The following is an 18,827-nucleotide window of genomic DNA, read 5'->3' on the forward strand; positions in this document are numbered from 1 at the left end:
ATTATTATTGCCAGGTTTGTTTTATTGTAGGTCTTTGGGCCATCCAGTCTGTGGTTTTAGGTTCCTCCAGGCAGTAATGGCAGTAGGCTCCCTCACATGGCATGGATCTCAAGATGGACCAGTCATTGGTTGGCTACTCCCATAATTTCTGCGCAACTTTTACCTCAGCACATCATGCTGGCAGGACAAAATGTAGGTTGAAGGTTTTGCAGTTGAGTTATGCCATCTTCTTTATTGGCTTTTTCAACTATATTTTTCTCTCAATCTTAAGGTCTTCTCTACAAATTATATTTATGTATTTTAACTTACAAATGACTATATTTAAATTACTAACACTTCAAAGAATAGAACATCAATCTAACAGTTCACACTTCTATTCCTTTAAGTATCTTCACTACTATTTGTGATTTTACTTTCGGATACTACAAATTCCTCATTGTTTTGTAAACAGTATTGTACTTTTAAGAAAAAAAAACAAACAAACAAAATAGTTACCTGCCCAAGCAGTAGCCAGTTTGGTGCTCTGCATGGCTGTTTTTGATTGGACTTTAGAAATTTCAACATGTTCTAATGAAAATATTTTTTATTCTTAGATTTTTGAGCTTTGCTTTAGACTGCAGTTAAGTTCTTAGAAACAGTTTGATATCTTTGCCTATTTTGGATCTGTTTCTCAAAACTAGGTCACACTTGATCAAAACAAGATTACACCTGAAGGAATAAGCTACAGAGGCTATTCTACCCTATGCCCTGTCTCCCCATTCCCAGTCGATTATGAAATTTTACATTCTAACAAATAAAAAATGTTAACTCTCTGAATTAGGATAATCTTTAGCCAAAGAAAGTCTCCACTTACATATGCTAAAAGATGGCTCCCTGTAGATCTCTGTTCTTTCCTTTAGAAACTGCCTTGTGGTTTAGATCTTTCTATTCACAAAACTAGTTTTCTTCAAATAATGCAATAGGTTTTTCCTGTATTCCCCACCTGGGAATATTCAAAGTGGTAGGACAGGACTTAAGAGTCATCATCACACCTGTTTGCTGTTTTTTGGGTATCACTAAACTTTGTTTTATGATCTGACTCTCCTGAAAATCAAAAAATATGTCACCTGGTGGTGGTTTTGAGGCAAGAGCGCAATGTGGTCCCTCTATCTTGTCTGCAGGCATAATTCTTGTGCAAAAGGAAGCCTAAATTAAAAGTACCAAAAGGACAAGAAAGAGCTAGACTCTTCTCAAGAACAGACTGAGGCTCTACTACAGAAAACAGTAACATAGGACCAACTTAATTTTAGACTCACTAAACTGATACATTTCTCCTGACCATCTTCATTCCTCTTCAACGACTGTGCCTACTGAATTAAAATATGCTTCTCTCACTGCTGTAGGTTCAATGGTCTATCTACTGGGAAGAGAACAGATAATTTGTGTCTTAAGTATACAGGCCTTCAAATTGAACAAAAAAATACCTCAAAGACTCTTTACCTTCATTTTGCTTTAGAAGAGACCCTGACCTCTATATAAGCCTAAGCCTAAAGCCTCACTACAATGGGGCTTTCTTTGGAGAATTTCAATGTACTTTATATATATATAAGAGAAGTGTAAATGTGTAAGCAGAGAATAAACTGCAACAATTCAAAAATGACCACACATTTTTTCACATTTCTCCTATCGAAGGCAAGACTATGACTTTAGCTTTTGTTGTTGTTGTTTTGGGTTTTTGTTTTTGTTTTGTTTTGTTTTTTTAAGACTGGGTCTCTATGCAGTCCTGGCTATCCTGGAACTGACTATGTAGAGTAGACTGACCTTGAATTCAAGGAACATTGCCTTCTAATTGCTGGGATTAAAGGCTTCCACTACCATGTTTGGCCCTACAACTCTTCTTAAATTTAGGTAGGTTATAAGTCAAGTTTGACAAGCATAATATGGAAATGTCAAGTTGCATCACCATCTCAGTTCTGCTGGCTCAACCCACTTCTTAGAGCTTTGATTTGGGGAAGTTTTTTTTGCTCTGGGGAAGTTTTAAGGAAGAGAGGAAATCCAACTATTCTGAAGCTATCATATAAAGAGAAAATGATACCAGAAGATCCCCACCTGTTCCCCAGCCTAGACACTAGATATGTAAGTGACAAATCTACACAGAATATTCCAGAGTCAACATTTGCGGCATAAAGAACAGAAGTCCTCAACGAACAACTCCAATCATCTCTTGATATTTAAGCCACATTAGCCAAGGACCTAAATATCATAAAGTCAAATCAACAAAAGCCCCAGCCAATCCCTAAAGCTGGTCCCTGTATGTGGCATATACTTTTCTAGCTGGGCTGCTTTATCTGACCTCAGTGGGAAAAGAAGTACCTAGCCTCAAAGAGACTTGAAGTGTTGAGGTTTGGAGGGAGTATATCCAGGGGGAACATCATCTGCTCAGAGGAAAAAGGGACAGGAGGATAAGGGAAGGATTGTGGAAGGGAGCAGGATGTAAAGTGACTAAGTTAAAAAAAAATTAATTTAATTAAAAAAAAAGGCCCAGCCATAAAATACAAAATAATAGCTACTATTAAATATCACAGAGGTTTTGAGAAAATTGATTGCACATCAAGAAGTAACTGGAGCCAGGGCAAAAGCAGTTCAGGTAGGACACAAACGCTACAGATTCAGTAGACTCTGAGGCAGGAGTATTTATATTTTTTGAACTATCAACATAACATAGCACTCTATAATCAAATGTTTTAATTCGCTGATTATAAAAATGAATGTAAGACTTATGGCAAAGCCAATAGTTGAAAAGACTGTAATAGCCATCATATCTGCTTAATATATATACATCCACATTTAGATGTAATTTTTAAGTATTGAAGGTTAAAAAAAACTATTAAGCTTCAACACATTTGTGAAATTTGAAAAGAAAAAAAGTTGCCTTTTTTACATACAAATAATATATGTGGAAACAGTGACAACCTGACATTAAATATGTAATGAGTTACTCTGAAGCACACTTTACACTGATACACTGATTCTAGGCATTCAGAGTTTTAAAGGCATGCTAAAACGTACTTACTACAATTTATATTTTATAAATCCAAGGCTTTCTCAAGATCAAATGTTAAGAACAATAAAACTTAAGTACCTTTAATCAAATAGGAACAAGAGAGTGTTCCTTGGACACTTATGTTACTATTATTTAGCACCTGAGATAACATTACAACCCTAATACAGTGATTTGTCAACAGACTTTAGAGTTACATGAACTACAAAGAACTGAAAATTGTGTTATTTAGAAAATTACTTTTATGATTACCACAATTCAGACTATTTCAAGTCCAGAACAAATAAGCTTATATTTATGAATATTTTCACTATCATTTAATCCTTTAATCTTTTTCTTTAACTAAGACAATACACATAGTAATACTATATGCTACTAGAAAAAAAGAAACTCTTCCGTAAAACTAAGAAAAGAAATTTCAATTAGTACTGAATACATCCAGTCTTGTTTAAAAAGCATAGAAGAAGCTAGGTCAGAATCTACCTGGAAGCAGACAACTTTCCCCTGCAGCCTTAGTAGACCTCTGGAAACAAGTCCCTTTCTAGAGAAACTGAGTAATTTGAACGTGGAGAAGTAGACACAGAAAGAAATGTGAGCTGATAATCTTGATGCATTTCCTCTTACTCCACAGTCACCCAACCAAGTCTCCAGGAACCATGAGGAAGAAAACAACTTGATCTAACATGGATGTCAGTGACTAGAGTAGCCTCCTGCTACTGTTGCTGCTGCTGTTGCTGCTGCTGCTGCTGCTGCTGCTGCTGCTGCTGCTGCTGCTTTCCCTAGAGCCCAAGGCACAGTTATTCATAGACATAAACTGAATGGGCTCAATATAGAAAAGGACACATAACGCCCACTTAAATGCTTTTACTTTTAGTGACATCATATGGTTTCCACCACTGAGCAAACTGCAACACTTTCTTCCTCTGGTCCTCAAAGCTTTCTCGGATCCCATTCCTCCACAGCCTGGGTTCTAGATCCAGCATACCACCAATGACTTCCTTTTAAAGAATAAGAAAGATATGAATACATACACATAAATAAACAATGCAATAAAAGTGGACATACTCATTTATCATGCTATTAAATATAATATTAAGTAGTTCTTTGTGACAATGTAAAAATATTTCATATTAGTTTCAACAAAATAAACCTTATTTCCAATCTTAGCTGCAAACTCTGTGAGTCTCCTGGGAAGCAATTTGTCAACTTGGCTGTTTACTACTATATCTATAAAATTAGTAGCAAAAGCAGGAGGAAAGTGAAATTTAATTTCTGTGATCATAAAGATAACTAATGTGTCAACAGCAAGCTCATAATAGAATGTAGTAAGAACCAGAGTAATTGTCATCTATACAGTGGGAAAAGGGAACTAACAAAGCAGTTTATTAAGGCATTTAAAACCAACCAACCACATGATAAACAATAAACTACTAGATAGATTTATCCCAAAAGATAAATCAGAAAAGGGTACCACCTACAACTAAGAATGTAGTAGGTGGACAAATGCAGATTTAGTGTAAGAGGTTCCTGGCATCAATCCATCTTCATGTAGTTCATGTGTTTATGTGAAAACATCTCTAAACCACTGCATGTGCAAGATGGGTTTTCACTGCTTATTTTGAAAGAGTCCATTTCTTAAATCTCCTCTTGTTGTCTAAGTCACTGACTGGGCAGCAGGTCAAAGAAAGATCCAAGTATTTCTTAAAAAGCATGCCCTGAGACACAGGGAAACCAATCATTCAATCTTAAAAATATATCATATAAACCACAATACATGAGTAATATTTGAAGAGGAGGCAATTCTCTCAATGAAAATTTAAAAACAAAACAATGGGCTAGTAATATCCTTTTCTCTGAAGCAGAAATTTAAAACTATAAATCCAAAGCTATAGAACAGTTAGAAATCTCTAGTTAGTAACAGGATTTGTTCCAGAAGTGAAAAAAAAAAGTTGCTTTTTGTTTTATTTTGTTTACCTCTGCAGAAAAAAAAAACAAAAACAAGAACAAAAAACATTCTATAAACCTCTTAAATGAAGGCTGGGGACACAACTTCATGGAGTGGTAGGGTGTGTGCCTGACGTGCATGAAGCTGTGGGTCTGACCTGCAAGGCTACATCAGAACAGGCCTGGTGGTGGACTCCTGAGACTCCGCACTCAGGATGTGGGAGCAGGTGATCCGGAGCTCAAAACATCCTCAGCTATGCAGTGAGTTCAAGAGAGACAAGGCTGAGCTATGTCATATAAGTAATAATACAAGGTAAGTCAAGACACCTATGACTTTGGAATCTGGCTACTCATTTAAGATGCACAGTTAAGTTCTGGATGGAAACCCTTGGAGTTGTGCTTCCTCTCATCACATTCTATTCATTGTAGAAGATGATTTCATGCAGATAACAGTAGGGTAGAGGGGAAAGCAGGATGGGGAGTTATGAACTCTCAGCAAAGTTTATCAAGGCTCCTCACTCTAGAGGCACAGGCAGAAAGAGGTAGTATGAGAGAAGGCCTGAACTAGGCCCAGATTCATTTTGCCAATTTCAAATGGTAAGTTAATTTCATTCTAGTATCTGACATGAATTTACAGATAGGTAGTCAGAAGTTCTCTAATTTAAGGAATATAGTCTTAGGAGGGCAACTTTTTTGTTTTTCCTCCTTGAAAAAAAATAATGGCAATCAAATGACTTGGACTTTCATATATATATCCGGGACCTGACTGTGTGAAATTAGTCATTTTTTGTAAGATTGTAGTTTAACTATAAACAAAGAGCTGAAACTATTTTCTGCACTAACCATAACTTGTGGTATCTGCTTCTCTCACTCAGCACATAACCCTAGGCAAGTTATACGACCTCTCTGTAGTTCAGATTTTTCCTGTATTTATGTGAAAACCTAGAAAATAGAGTTATTGTACTAGATGACTGCTTAGGACAGTAGACAGCCTTAATAATGTTAGCAATTGTCATTGTTTTTTCAGGAGAAAGGAAAATATTACAGTTACTGAGCATACTGCCAAAAATGTTTGGTTACACAAAGATGTCTCTGACTCTACCATAAATATTCTGTATCCTAGTATATTTTTATTGTTACTTCCTCATTCACCCCCCCTAACTTATATAGAGAAGAACTTATCAATTTCTTATATCAAACTTTTAATTTTCTTTGACTCCAACGTTAAACTCCAAGGTTTTATCAAATTTATGAGTATACCTTTCCAAAGTAATGAGGAAATTTGTACTGATCTTCAATGATGTGGGCAAATCCTCCCTGAAGTCCAAAGTCTACAGCAAAGTAAGGCAAGCCTCTGGGTACCTAAGTAAACAAACAGATCAGACCTGAAATGGGAGAGCTATGCTTAACTTCCAGCTCTGATTCTCTACCATGAAATAATCACCTGTCAGAATAACATACATGACAAAATTCCAATGACCTAACCTTCCAAGGAAAAGAATTCATTCTGATAGCCTTTCATCTAGCCAGACCTTCATCAAGTCAATTACTTCAAAATTAAAGCAAATACTTTCCTGTTCTTGGAGATAATAGGAAAAAGTATTCAAATATTTTATTCAGCTAAGGGATGATTTTTCTATGATTATAGAATAAATATTTTTTCCATATTTTACTTAGGAAGAGGATGCTTGATTATATATTTATGACTGTACTTACAAATACATAAAATCTTTATGATAGAACTTATCAAATACAAGTAAGTTTATCGAACTGGCAAAATAAATATAACAATATTTAGCTGTCTAAGCTAATTTTACAATCTAGTATCCTTGTCTCCTTCCCTTTACACACACACACACACACACACACACACACACACACACACACAAGTAAATACTCACATGCTCAGATATACCCATGCTCAGACATACAGAAACACAGGGAGTAGAGGAGAGTTTTAATCTCCATACTGATTGAAAAGAGTTATAAATTTCTACTTTATTATTAAATACACTTTATATCTTTATAAGTTTTTCTCCTAAGTTCTCAGTTTTATTATTAGAAATTATTCAGGTTGGTCAATATACACTTAGATTTTGCCTCTAACAACAACCACATGATCAGCACTGACTCATCTGGAAACTGAACCACATATTCCTGACTACACATACTTGATTTTGAGTACTTAGGAAGGCACAACTTTAGAGTGTGCAGTACTGTATGGGAAGAACAGAGAAGTCATCTTGAATTACTATAAATCTTATATAAAATTAGAGCCAATAAAAAGTAGGAGCTAAAAAAATCAGTCTAAAGATAGTATAAACATAAAAATGTTTCTTTATGCATTTATATTTACTATTTTAAAGAGAATAGTTATGCATGACCTTAACAATCAAGAAAAAAAAAAGTAAAAACACAGAACAGACAGACAATGCTCTAAATTTCTAATTTTCATGAGTACAAAAAGACAGACAATTTCTAACACTTGCGTCTCAGGAGAAACACAAAGCATTCGGAGGTTTGCTAGAAACATCCAAGAGAATGATATATATGGAAGCCCCCAGCTCAAATTTTACCTTATAGGAGACTGTGCCTTTCACATATATCTTCTGTATAAAAATGCTCTGTGCAAAGTGGTACAATGACAAAAAGAAAGAAGGTTCCATTGGACGCCATACCAACAAATTTGGTAACAAGGCATGCCACATTAAATACTTTGAGAAAAAAACTTGAAGAAATGCATGGTTGCATGCAGCACTCGTTCTTTTTCTTTATATAGGCCCTGAATATGTCAAAGACCTGAATATGTTATCTTCTATGGCAAAAGGTGTGAACAAGAATACCCTTGGGAGGGAATAGGGAGGCAAAGTTTAGAACAGAGGCAGAAGGAACACTCATTCAAAGCCTGCCCCACATGTAGGCCATACATATACTGCCACCAAACTAGATAAGATGGATAAAGCAAAGAAGTGCAGGCCGACAGGAACTGGATGTGGATCTCTCCTGAGAGACACAGCTAGAATACGGCAAATACATAGGAGAATGCCAGCAGCAAACCACTGAACTGAGAACGGGAACCCCGTTGAAGGAATCAGAGAAAGGACTGAAAGAGCTTGAAGGGGCTTGAGACCCCATATGAGCAACAATGCCAAGCAACCAGAGCTTCCAGGGACTAAGCCACTACCCAAAGACTATACATGGACTGACCCTGGGCTCCAACTGCATAGGTAGCAATGAATAGCCTAGTAAGAGCACCAGTGGAAGGGGAAGCCCTTGGTCCTGCAAAGGCTGGACACCCAGTGAACATAATTGTTGGGGGTGGGTGGCAATGGGGGGGGAAGATGGGGATGGAAACACCCATAGAGAAGGGAAGGGGGAGGGGTTAGGGGGATGTTGGCCTGGGATCCGGGAAAGGGAACAACAATTGAAATGTGAATAAGAAATACCCAATTTAATAAAGATAGAGAAAAAAAAAAGAAAAAGGATGATCAATGAATTAATTCATGAATGTTGAATATGTTCTACCATGTGTTTGTTGTAGATGAGACCAGAATAAACAATGGGTGACCTCTGGTTCAAAAAAAAAAAAAATCTAATAAAAAAAATTGAAAAGCAATCTATATGCCTATTATTTTCTATTCAATTTAAATTCTATTCCTACATAAGAATAGTCACTGTAAGTATTTATTATATTGCATCAAAAGTAGAGCTGTAAGTCAAAACTATATATCCTCAGCAAATCTCCAAAGAAGTAGTAAATACATAATCTAATCCAACTATTATGTTCTAAGTATATAGTAGGGAACTTCTATGGAAAAAAACAAAAATGGAAATGGCTCCGTGGGTTCTTGCCACACAAGTGAAAAGAGCTGAGTTAGGATCCCCAGAACCCAGTTCAGCTTGATGTAACCTTAATCTCAGAATTCCTATTTCAAGATTGAATACAGAGACAAGAAAAAGAAATCCCTGGAGTCTTGTGTTAGCTTACAAGACACCCTGTCACAAACACAGTTGAAGGTAAGGACACGGACGGACGGACGGATGGACAGACAGACAGACAGACACACACACACTTTTCACTTTTCTTCTTAAATAGAGGGGGAAGAAAAAGAGGGGGGTAACAGAAAAATGAAGAGGTGTCCCACACTTGAGATAAATCCCACACAAAATTGTTTCATTATAATACCAATGACAAAAATGCCCTTCTCCTAAGATATTCTCCTGGCAGAAAAGAGGAGCCACCACATCTGATTTAGGGATTAAAAAGGAAAGGTCTGAGGACCAGAAGAAAGATTTATTAATACAAATAAACTGCCCCTACAAATAAATAAGCATTTTATAAGCCAGAGAGAATAAAAATACTTTCTTCTCAATGTGTACCTTAGTTGTTTTACCTTTACTTAGCCAAAAAGCCTAATTCTAAACCAAGAGATGGACGTTCTCAAAACTTTCCAAGACTACAGTAATTTCATATATTAATAAAACTTAATACTCACAGACTTTCTAATATCTTTTGAAGACAAATCAATCAACTTCTTATTCATAGACCATTCTTCATCAGATTCCATTATGGCTTTCTAAGAAACAACCATTTGAAAAATGAAAAAAAAAAAATCAATAGAGTAGCAAATACAAAGAAACTGGCTTTTGTTTTTGTTTCTTAGGTGAATGTTGGGTAGAGTGCATAGGATAGACTATTGTTATGAATGGGTAAAAGCCTTACTTAGAAGAGCTAATGCTAGAACTACTTAACTTTGAAAAGCATGACTTTTAGTCAGAGAAAACATTCTTTTACTCATTTTTAACTCTACAGCAACCACTTCCACTTCACTTAGAGAAGACTAAGCAACTTAAGATAGAGCATGCTCTATGAATACAACATTTCAATAATTTTGTGATGTCAGAAATTTACTCAAATAAATTCACTTAATTTTACTGTTATTCTTCTATACATCAAACGACTGTATATGATTTGTGGCTACCAAAAACTTCTTCAGAACCTTCAACAAGGAAGTAAACATGTAAAGAAAAATTACTCTTGAAACTAAAGACTACTCTTAAAGACAAAGATAAAAATACATAGAAATGGAACTTTAATATTTTCTAAGTTAACTAGATAGGTAGTAGTTATAAAATAATCTTATTTTCTTTTGGCTACCACTAATGAAACACATTTTATGGTGAAATTAACATTCAACTAAATCCAATTTAAATATATCATATAGGCTGTTATTCCCTATTTACAAATGCATGAGTTTACTTTTATATAGTGCTTATATAGTAAAACAATAATTTAATTAAAAATAATTAAAAAGAAACTATAAGTCACTATTTGATAGCTTATATATACTTCTAAGCAAACCCCCTTAAACAAATAGTTCAAAATTCCTCATACAGAAATGCACTTGAATTATTTTATGCCTTACCTCACTTTTTAATATAAAATTTGGTATTGATATATAAAAAATACATTACTACTAATATATTCCCCAAAAACAAATGTAGAAAAAAAATGAATGTATGGAAAAACTGCTTATAATTACCTTAAAATAGATGGGAGCCATATCACCCACTTCCTTTGGGAGAGGGATACACTCATAAACCATGTGATACTGTTTCTTCAATCCCATACTTGTCTCCAAAAAGATACATTTCAATTCTTTATCTTCAAACATTTTTACTAATGATTTCCGAAACATCTAGAGGAAGAGGGAAAGGACAACAGGCACATATTCAAGAACTTTACATTTGCAAATGTTTTTATCCTCAAAACTTCTGGAATAATTTGAAATGATCAACTCTAGTAAAGGCCAAGTTTTCTTCAAACAACATAAAAAAAGAATATTACATAATTTGGATCTTTCTCATTTGTAATTAGTTGTTGTTCAATTATATTTTGATCAAACTATCTGGACATTTTCTACCAAACTTATAAGATCCAAGGTTAAATCCAATGTTATTAGTAAGACTACATAGAAAGAAAATAACTGAAAAAGAGCTCCTGCATTTTCAAACAATATTTTGTGTGAAGTCAAATCAGTTTGAACCACTGAACTGAGAACAGGGTCCCCATTGGAAGAGTTAGAGAAAGGATTGAAGGAGCTGAAGGTGTTTGCAACCCCATAAGAACAACAGTACCAACCAACCAGAGCTCCCAGGGACTAAACCACTACCCAAAGAGTACACATGGACAGACCCATGGCTCCAGCAGAGGATGGTCCTGTTGGACACCAATGGGAGAAGTCTTTGGTTCTGCCAAGGCTGGAACCCCCAGTGTAAGGGAATGTCAGGGCAGGGAGGTGGGAAAGGGTGGGTAGATGGGTCGGGGAACACCCTCAGAGAAGAAGGGGGAGGAGGGATAGAATAGGGGGGATTACGGATGGGAAATCGGGAAAGGGGATAACATTTGAAATGTAAGTAAAGAAAATATCCAAAAAAAAAAATATGAGTAAACCAATGTATAAACAGAGAAGTAGTCATCAGAGTATAATTAACTGGGAGTGTCACATACATTTGGAAGTAAAATCAGAACACTGCTTCTTTAACCCACTGTGTAGCTATCTCAGCACTCCACTCTTTAATCATGTGTAATATCTAGTGATCTTCCTTTCACAATAAGAACTTTAATGCCACTATTTGCATACAATAATTTGGTTTTTCCCCCCTCCCTCAGCTTTTCACAATATCTCTGGCTTCCTGAAGTCTGCAGACAACAAAGAAGTCTGTTATAGAAAATATTATATCTTTGGATACAATTAGTGATCTGCATTTCTCATCTTATCTGAAACGTCACATTCATGTGCTCACTATCTAATGGATTGTATAAATGTTTTATCCACCTTGAAGTAGTTCTCCATGTATCATAATTTCCCAGAGAAATATATAATATACAGATAAGATTCTTGAAATTAAATGCTTTTCACACTATATTTTATTCTGTCAAATCAGTTTTTCAAAAAAAAATTTAAGTGCATCTCAAAAAAGTCCTGCAATAATCCTAAAGATCAAATTTCCATCCTTTTTACTTTGTATCAAGAAACATTTTTTCATATCAAAAATAATTCGTCGGTTGTTAGAGTTGTGACTAATAAATGCTGGGAGTGAGAACTTTACAAAGCACTGAGATAGAATGCATTTTGTAAGATTCAGGCAAATATGTTCTCTAGACATCTTCATCTACATTCTGCAAAACTAGCATATACAGTCATCTCTTTTCAGGTCTTGAAATTCCACATTTTCTAACCTGGGTCCTCTATAACCTTTACTCAGTTCAGTTGAGAGCACTTAAGAAAATAAGAATGCGCTTTCCTTCTTAATCATTGTAAGGCCTTGAAATAATTCAATCTCTCAAAGAATCAGCCATCAAACTGTATAACTGACTCATATAAGAGAGTTCAAAGCCAGGACACACTTTGAAGGGAACAGAGAAGAAACAGAGCTGGAATAATAGCACAATCACAATAGCAGTGAGGGCCAAAGGGCAAACAGTAACTGCTGCCTGTAAAACTGACTTCAAAGCTTCTCATTCTCTGAAACTTTCTTCTTGGCTACAATTTAGTAAGGATGATTATCTCAAGTTGCAAAGCATCAATTAGAAACCCAATTGACTTTTTAAAATAATTACTTTGTCAGTTCAGTTGTCAAAAAAAGATCTCAAAATAAGAAGTATGTGAGAAAAATAAAAGCAATTAGAGATGGAAACATGACAATGTATAGACACCTACAAATTGTCAAAAAAAAAAAAGATATCAAATCTGTCTGAATTTATCATAATAATTTGCAAATCCTTCTCAGGAGCCTTAAAATGAGCCCTGCAGTACTGACCTGAATCTCCTCCCAGATATCTTCATCTAATACAGTGGCTGCTTGATGATGTTGTAGAGGGACTATCAGGCAGTGTCCTTCAGTAAGAGACCGGGAATTGGGTAAACATAAATAAACCTAGGAGCAAATTCCAATGGTAATGTTTTATTTGGTTACTTGTAACAGATGAGAATACAGTAGTGAGATCATAGGACTTACCAGGGTAGTCTGGTTTGTAAGACTTATTTTATTTTTATCCTAATACTCTTAAAGATACTTTTTTATATTTAAAACATCATGGAAATGGCTTCTAAAAAACTAGAAATTCAGAATACAAATCTCAGTTTTCACTGAAAGACATCACAGACTAAGATTTCACAAATAAAAATAAGAACAAATGTCATTTGATCTTTTATCTGAGGGAACTATATATATATACAAACACTAAAAACAATATAGGTCCAGATTCGTGTTACCCTGAGGTAATCTTTAATCTCCTTAACAGCCAAGTATTGCCCTCCTCTGTGTGCAACACCCCTGTGACCAGTAGATAAATCTTTCAGGATATACAACAGAACACTAACTTCTACCAACCAAAATCTATGAATCCTCAGAATGATGAAGTTTCCTAGCTGTTCTATAACTTGCCTGCCTTTTTACTAATATATATATAGGGTCTTGATGTGATTTTTTTTCCTTTTTCCTTATTCTGTTACAATAAAAATATTAGAAAATTGTTGTTGTAAAATATAAAAATAAAGAAGTAAGTTGTATTTTACCTCGCTAGGTCTGGCACCTCAGTGCCCCAAGGTATCTGCTAGATATCTTGGCGGAAACACAACCCAGCCGCACACTTTCCTACACTCAAACACTCACATAAAAGAACACACAACACAATAATCTTAGATCCAACTGATAAGATATAATTGCCCACTTAAACATACAAAGCCCGGTACCATCCATCCCTTGAGAACATTAATAACAACCTGTAAATACACAGAGCAGAATCTTAACATCACCTGCCATGGCTTCTCACCCTCTCCTCCTCCTGTCTCTTCCTTTCTGGTCTAGTCTCCTCCTCTTCCTTCAAACTTCTCTCCCGCCCATCCTTCCTTCTCTCCAATAACTGGCCTCCTTCTATCCTGTATCTGCCCCTGACCTGTACTTTACAAATTCAGTTGGGGAGGTGTTTCTGGTGAAGTACCTGATTCCTGAGTACGTGACTAGGCAGCTGTCCTTGGGGCAGTGGAACTAGCATCAAAATACAGTAACTTCAAGGCAAACCACACAGAAAATTGTTACCACATTGGAAAATGGAACTTGGATGAGTTAAATTGGTGTTCCTGGGCTGTGTTCATTCACAGTGGGATCTAGAATAAAGCATCTGTTATTCCTTTGTAAGGATAGCTATTTTCTTTTATTGACAATATAAATTATGTGTTATCAACCAGGCAATTTCTCTTATTATGGGACAAAAGTGAGTTAACCTAACTAAGGGAAAGGAAACAAGTCCAAGATATCTTTACCAATCTGGCTAAAAAGTTTATTTATATATTTGATCACTTATAACCTGAAGCTATTTTTCTATTATACACAAGAAGGCATTTATAAGTATATGAATGGGGGGTTGGGGATTTAGTTCAGTGGTAGAGCGCTTGCCTAGCAAGCGCAAGGCCCTGGGTTCGGTCCCCAGCTCTGAAAAAAAAAATAAAGAAAAATAAAAAGAAAAAAAAGTAAGTATATGAATGTTGAGAAATGTAAATGCTGGCATTCCTTCTAGGCTCTGCCCCACAGTTACCTAGCAACAGCAAGGTATGCTAGGCTCACTCTAAAAGGGGCTGTTTTCCCCTCCTCAATCTCTTATCCTCTTACTCTCTGAACCTTCTTTCCCTGACACCTTTCTCCCTCTCTCTCCTTCCTGCCCATATCTTTATGTGTCCCTGGCCGGCCTCTTCGCTTTCTCTTCCCAATTCCCCTTCCCACATCCTAAATAAACTCTATTTCATATCACATCAGTCATATGGCTGGAACCCCACGGGGAAGGGATGCCACTCTAGCTTTCTTCTTTTTCTTCCATGCCAAGTCTTCTTATTCACTGGTACCTCATAGAAGACTTCTAGAAAACCTTTTTAAAACATGACCCCTCCATCATTTTATCCCTCATTTTATGACAATATGCTTCTAAATTGGAATGATGATTATCTGCTTAGTATATTTCGATAGAAGACAAATTTCAGAAGTATAACTGCCTACAGCACTTGACTAGGTAGATGCCAAAATTTAAATTTCAGTAGTGCCCTCTAAAAAAACCTTTAAATGAATTTTAAAATCGTCCTGATTCTTTACTTTTCCACGACATTGAGAATTTGGCACCTACCCCATCTACAAACTAGTTTACACAATGTGAGAAATAGTCACCAACACATATTTATTAAAATAAATGACTGATATTCTATGAAGATAAGATCCTTAGAATATCATGGTTAGCAAAGGTTATCTCTGCATTCATGAAGCTGAAAGTCTTGGGGAATGACCCAACTAACTAACAAGTCAAAGGAACTTCCAAAAGTGTTCAAACTGTGCCACAGTCTATGAGAAATCAAATGCATGTTATGAAGAATTAAGTAAAGAAATGGAAGCTGGTTTGTATTAAGGTTCTAAGGGGAGATTTTAGTGCTGAAATCAATTCTATCATTAGGTCATAAAGTCTGACAACAGCAGAGCCAGAATTTGAGTCTTAACATAACAATATCACACACAACGTGGGCTGAAACATTGAAACACTGATACTTGGTATACTAAAATCCCTAAGAACCACGGTCACTTAGAGAAAAAAATATTTGAAAATTAGAATAAGTAAAAATCTTTAAAATTTGTTTAAAAATCAGAAGAAAGAATATATCTTGCTTGTACTAACTGACATTTACCTTGTCTGCATTTTATTTCTTACCTTCACACCGATTGCAACAATAAGATGCTTGGGGAACTGAGAGCTGTCAAGACAGTACAGACACTTTGCCATTTGTGCAGCAAGCACCTGGTGCTCAGCAATTGCTCTTCTCCTCTGGCTCTCTTCTTTCTTACCAGGATGTTCTTTCTCAGCTGCTTTAGAGACAAACATGTCATCCAGAGTACAATAGTCTCCATGTGATTTTCCCATAAACTGAAAAATCAAAATAATAATAGTAGGAGATAAAAGGTGATAGTTAATACTTTATAGAATAATGATATCCTAGAGTCTATCTATAAGTACTATGATACAACCTACAATTTTTAAATGGTTAAAATTAATCTTGAGCTAAAAAAAAAAAAAATCAATCCATCTATCATTACTGAGGCCACCCTCAACTTCATCAACAGCAAAAGTCCCTGAATCTTTAATAAGCATAAATTTGTGACATTTAATTATTTTTCTAGTACTATAATATGGAAATTATTATGTTCGTTTAAGCTGAAAGGAAACCAAAATGCAGAGGTTAAGCTATTTGAAAACACAGCACATACAATATATTAAAAAAAGTAAATACTGTTCCATTTGATCTCTACAACTCTGACACTTTCCAACTTATGGATAAATACAAATTTTATGACCCTGATAAAAATCTGTCTCTCTATATTGTGTCCAAGGCCAAATACAAACTCTGCTATACCCTAGAAAGAAAATGATAGAAGCAAATAGTTGGTATACAGGAAAGACTCATAATCAAAAGTGGCCACTCTCTTAATCTAGCATCAATGACTTGAGCATGTCTGGCCACACCTATACATTCTCTATGTTCTACAAAGCAAGTGCTAACGTTCTCAGGCACTCGCCTACCAGTACCCACACAATCTCTGACCCATTCTTTACATGCTGCTATTCTTATCATTCTTCGGCAGCAGCTTTAGTTGTCACTCTCAGGGAGAAATTTCCTCAATTACGCATGCCCCTCCAGAGTATTACCATCAGAAATGAAGACTACATTATGTTCAGTGTTCATGAGCTTGTTTCTCCTTTTTTACTACATTGTCTTCTCTTCAATCTTCTACCCTCAGATACTTAAAAAAATCATCAAACACAAAGCAAATATAAGATACTTGTATCTTAGCAGACTTTTAAAACAATTTAAAGACAGAGTAGCTCTACTTAAATAAACAGATATTTCTTCCTTTTTTGTTTCTTTTTTTTAAAGATCCATAGATGGTAGTTTATTTACAATCTATTTTTCCACAGTTTTCTTTTTCACAGTGTGATATTTTTCATCCGACTTTTTCTCTTTTGCTTGCCATAGTTTGTTAGATACTGTTTCTTGTGGTTCTATGGTTTTACTTCTGTATTCTATTGATTTCTCTTTCATTATTATTTTTTATTAGATACATTTTTTTTACTTACATTTCAAATGTTATTCCCTTTCCGGGTTTCCTGTCCATAAGCCCCTCCTCCGTCCCCTCCCCCATACAGGTATTCCCCCATCCATCCCCCTTGCCGCCCCCCCATATTCTCCTGCAGTCGGGGTCCAACTTGGCAGGACCAAGGGCTTCCCCTTCCACTGGTGCCCCCAACAAGGCTATTCCCTGCTACATATGCAGCTGGAGCCCTGGGTCAGTCCATGTAAAGTCTTTGAGTAGTGGTTTAGTCCCTGGAAGCTCTGGTTGGTTGGCATTGTTGTTCTTATGGGGTTGCAAGCTCCATCAGCTCTTTCAATCCTTCCTCTAATTCCCCCAAGGGGGTCCTGTTCTCAGTTCAGTGGTTTGCTGCTAGCACTGACCTCTGTGTTAGACATGCTCTGGATGTGTCTCCTCAGGAGAAATCTATATCAGGTCCCTTTCAGCATGTGTTTTTTAGCTTCATCCATCTTATTTAGTTTTGGTGGAGATATATATACACACACACACACATACACACACACACACATACACACATCTGCATCACATGTGGGGCAGGCTCTGAATGGCCATTCCTTCAGTCGCTGCTCTAAACTTTGCTTCCATATTCCCTCCTATGGATATTTTCCCCCCTTTAGAAGGAGTGGGAGCATCTGCATTTTGTTCATCTAAAAGGATATTTCTAATCAAAGATTATGAAAGATAAAGAATGGTCATGATTTAATTCTGGCACACTGAAGGCAGAAACTAGTGGATCTATTTGAATTCAAGGTCATCATGGTCAAAATAGTGCGTTTCAAACCAGCAAGGGCTACATTTTGAGGCCTTGTCTCTAAAAGAACTCTTTTTCAGGAAACTTAGTAAAAAAGCCCATAATTTAAATAGCTAGTATCCATATGGGGTAATAAACTATGGCTCACATGCCACATAGGCCCAGCCATGTCTTCTCTACCACCCCTTCTCCCAAATTACTGAAATTTAGCCACACATTTATTCATATGCAGCATATGGTTGCCTCTGTGGCATAACAAAAAGTTGAATATAAAACAGAAAGTCAAAAGATGTTTTCCATCTGGTCCTTTATAGAAAAGTTTGGTAAATCCTGTCCTTTGCAGTCTCTTCATGAAAATACATAGCACCACCAGTAGTAGTAGTACAATAATAATATTAGGATAACAATATTTTAAAGAATATAGTAATTTAGCTATTTAGTTCACAAAATTTGAATAGTATAAGATTATGAGTAATGTTTATAGAAATGGTTATAATATATCCCAACATTTTTTACTTTTATATACATTTATTATTATATCAAATTTTTACCGGATCTAATTTTAATTGTTAAAAGTACAAAACAAGTTATCAGTATGCTGAAGCTACTTATTAAGCAGAATGTACTGAAAGCCACCATGTCAAATCACCCATTTCATAGCAACCTGTCTCTATTAGTTCTTGTGCAACTGGAGCCATTGCTTTGCCTACTTAAGGAACACCTTTGTCTTTTTATGAGAAGTTGCCTACTTTTAATGTTCATCCAAATACACCTGTAAGTAAAAACTGATTACAAGAAAAAGGGTTGGCAGTGTTTCCATCTTTATTAGCAAGTCCAACAAAAAGTAATTATCTCCATCAAGGGACAAGAATCAAGAAACACTTAAGCCAAAATGATAACAGA

At 35.8% G+C, this 18,827-nt stretch overlaps 1 protein-coding gene across 2 annotated transcripts in view; it reads right to left on the reverse strand.

Moving 5' to 3' along the window:
- Positions 1–212: 212 nt before the first annotated feature.
- Positions 213–18,827, reverse strand: part of Cwf19l2 (CWF19 like cell cycle control factor 2) — a 66,473-nt gene continuing 47,858 nt past the window's right edge. The window contains 6 exon segments of one of the 2 annotated variants that reach the window (NM_001135003.1): positions 213–4,038; positions 6,245–6,346; positions 9,481–9,561; positions 10,528–10,683; positions 12,809–12,925; positions 15,738–15,950. In NM_001135003.1, coding sequence (NP_001128475.1) covers positions 3,895–4,038; positions 6,245–6,346; positions 9,481–9,561; positions 10,528–10,683; positions 12,809–12,925; positions 15,738–15,950 — 813 coding nt within the window. In that variant the 3' untranslated portion in view covers positions 213–3,894. 2 annotated transcript variants of the gene reach the window in all.

The sequence above is a fragment of the Rattus norvegicus genome, chromosome 6 (assembly GCF_021556685.1).
Source record: "Rattus norvegicus strain SHRSP/BbbUtx chromosome 6, alternate assembly SHRSP_T2T, whole genome shotgun sequence".
In the NCBI taxonomy this organism is placed as follows: domain Eukaryota; kingdom Metazoa; phylum Chordata; class Mammalia; order Rodentia; family Muridae; genus Rattus; species Rattus norvegicus.